At 34.2% G+C, this 1,478-nt stretch overlaps 1 protein-coding gene across 1 annotated transcript; it reads left to right on the forward strand.

The window, feature by feature from the left end:
- The first annotated feature begins 858 nt into the window (after positions 1-858).
- On the forward strand, positions 859-1,230 carry LOC107027936 (non-specific lipid-transfer protein 1-like). The gene has a single exon (XM_015228990.2). The coding sequence runs from the start codon at positions 859-861 to the stop codon at positions 1,228-1,230; it is 372 nt and encodes a 123-aa protein (XP_015084476.1).
- The last annotated feature ends 248 nt before the right edge of the window (positions 1,231-1,478 follow it).

Raw genomic sequence — 1,478 nt, forward strand, 5'->3', positions numbered from 1 at the left:
AATCATATTTGAATAAAACAATACAAAATCTATGATAATAAGTTAAATTAATCTCAATATGACACACATCGTTATAACAAAAAAAATTAATTTGAGCACGTTTACAAAAAAATATTGTCCAAAAATTAAATGTTAAAACGTCTAACAGCAGAAACTGAAAATGAAAGCCTCAAAATCTGAACCGACCATCCTATTAGGAATAAAAATAATCTTTCGAAACTGAAAAATGAAAAAAACCTTGATAGAAAATATTTTTCTCAAATAGATATTATGCAATATAAATTCAAATTAGTCGATTTTTAATAAGAAACTAAAAAAAATGAAGCTCAAAGTTCATCAAACCATTATACCTCTCTCATTAGATCTCCAACAAGAATTATGCACCACCTTCTATTCAACTCAAGAATGCCCAAGTGGTGCTATAAGCTGTGGTTGAAGATCCATAAATCAATCTAATCCATTTCCCTGAATTGCCATGAGTGACACCTCAATACAATCCACTAAATTAGTGGAGGGATATTGTAAATAATGGATGCCTAGTAAGTGAGGCACCATCATGATATATTTTAACTACTCAATTCTTTATATAAGTCACAATTCAAGTATAATAATGGATGCCTAGTAAGTGAGGCACCATCATGATATATTTTAACTACTCAATTCTTTAGATAAGTCACAATTCAAGTATGCAAGAAGGATTGTGCTAGGATTTAATTAGGAATTTTGAGTTCGAGCCTTGAGTACCAAATTGAAATGGATTCACCTACTCCACCAAAACAATTATCTATATAATCACTCTTTAGAACATTGTTTAAGCATCCCAAATCCAATCATCATCATTTAATTATCAAAATACAAATGACTTTCTCCAAAATGCAAAAAATTTCAGCATTTTGTTTCCTCCTATGCATATTGATCATTTCACCTCAAACAGAAGCTGCAATCTCATGCAACACAGTGTACTCTAAGCTAATGCCCTGCCTCAGCTACCTCATGGGAGGTAGCAACAGGGCAGCGGCCCCAGCTGGCTGCTGCAGCGGGATTCAGTCCCTCTACACAGCAGCCAGCACGACCACGGACAGACAGGGGGTATGTTCATGCCTGAAATCAGGGGCAGCAAGTCTTGGAAACAGTATTGATACTAGCAAGGCTGCTACACTTCTTAGCAAATGTGGTGTCACTGTTCCTTACAAGATTAGCCCCAACATTGACTGCTCTCAAGTCCAGTAAATTTTGTGTAATATGTGCTCTATAGTATCCTTGTCTTGAAGAGCACTAGTTACTTTATGTTTATGGCTGAATAATTTGGTTGAAGTGGCAAATGCATGTACTCAAGTTTAACGTTTTTGGTCAATATATAGTACCACTTCTTGATGGATTTGCTCTCTTAATTTTATGTCACTCTTATTCCTATCATATATTAATTTCTAATCCAGAATTGAAATCTAATAATTGAGATGAACATGTGAGAATTAATT

Source organism: Solanum pennellii, chromosome 8 (genome assembly GCF_001406875.1).
Source record: "Solanum pennellii chromosome 8, SPENNV200".
NCBI classification, from domain to species: Eukaryota; Viridiplantae; Streptophyta; class Magnoliopsida; order Solanales; family Solanaceae; genus Solanum; species Solanum pennellii.

What these genes read in the sequence shown, in the direction of transcription:
- LOC107027936 (XM_015228990.2), top strand. Translation starts at nt 859, where the DNA reads ATGACTTTCTCCAAAATGCAAAAAATTTCAGCATTTTGTTTCCTCCTA.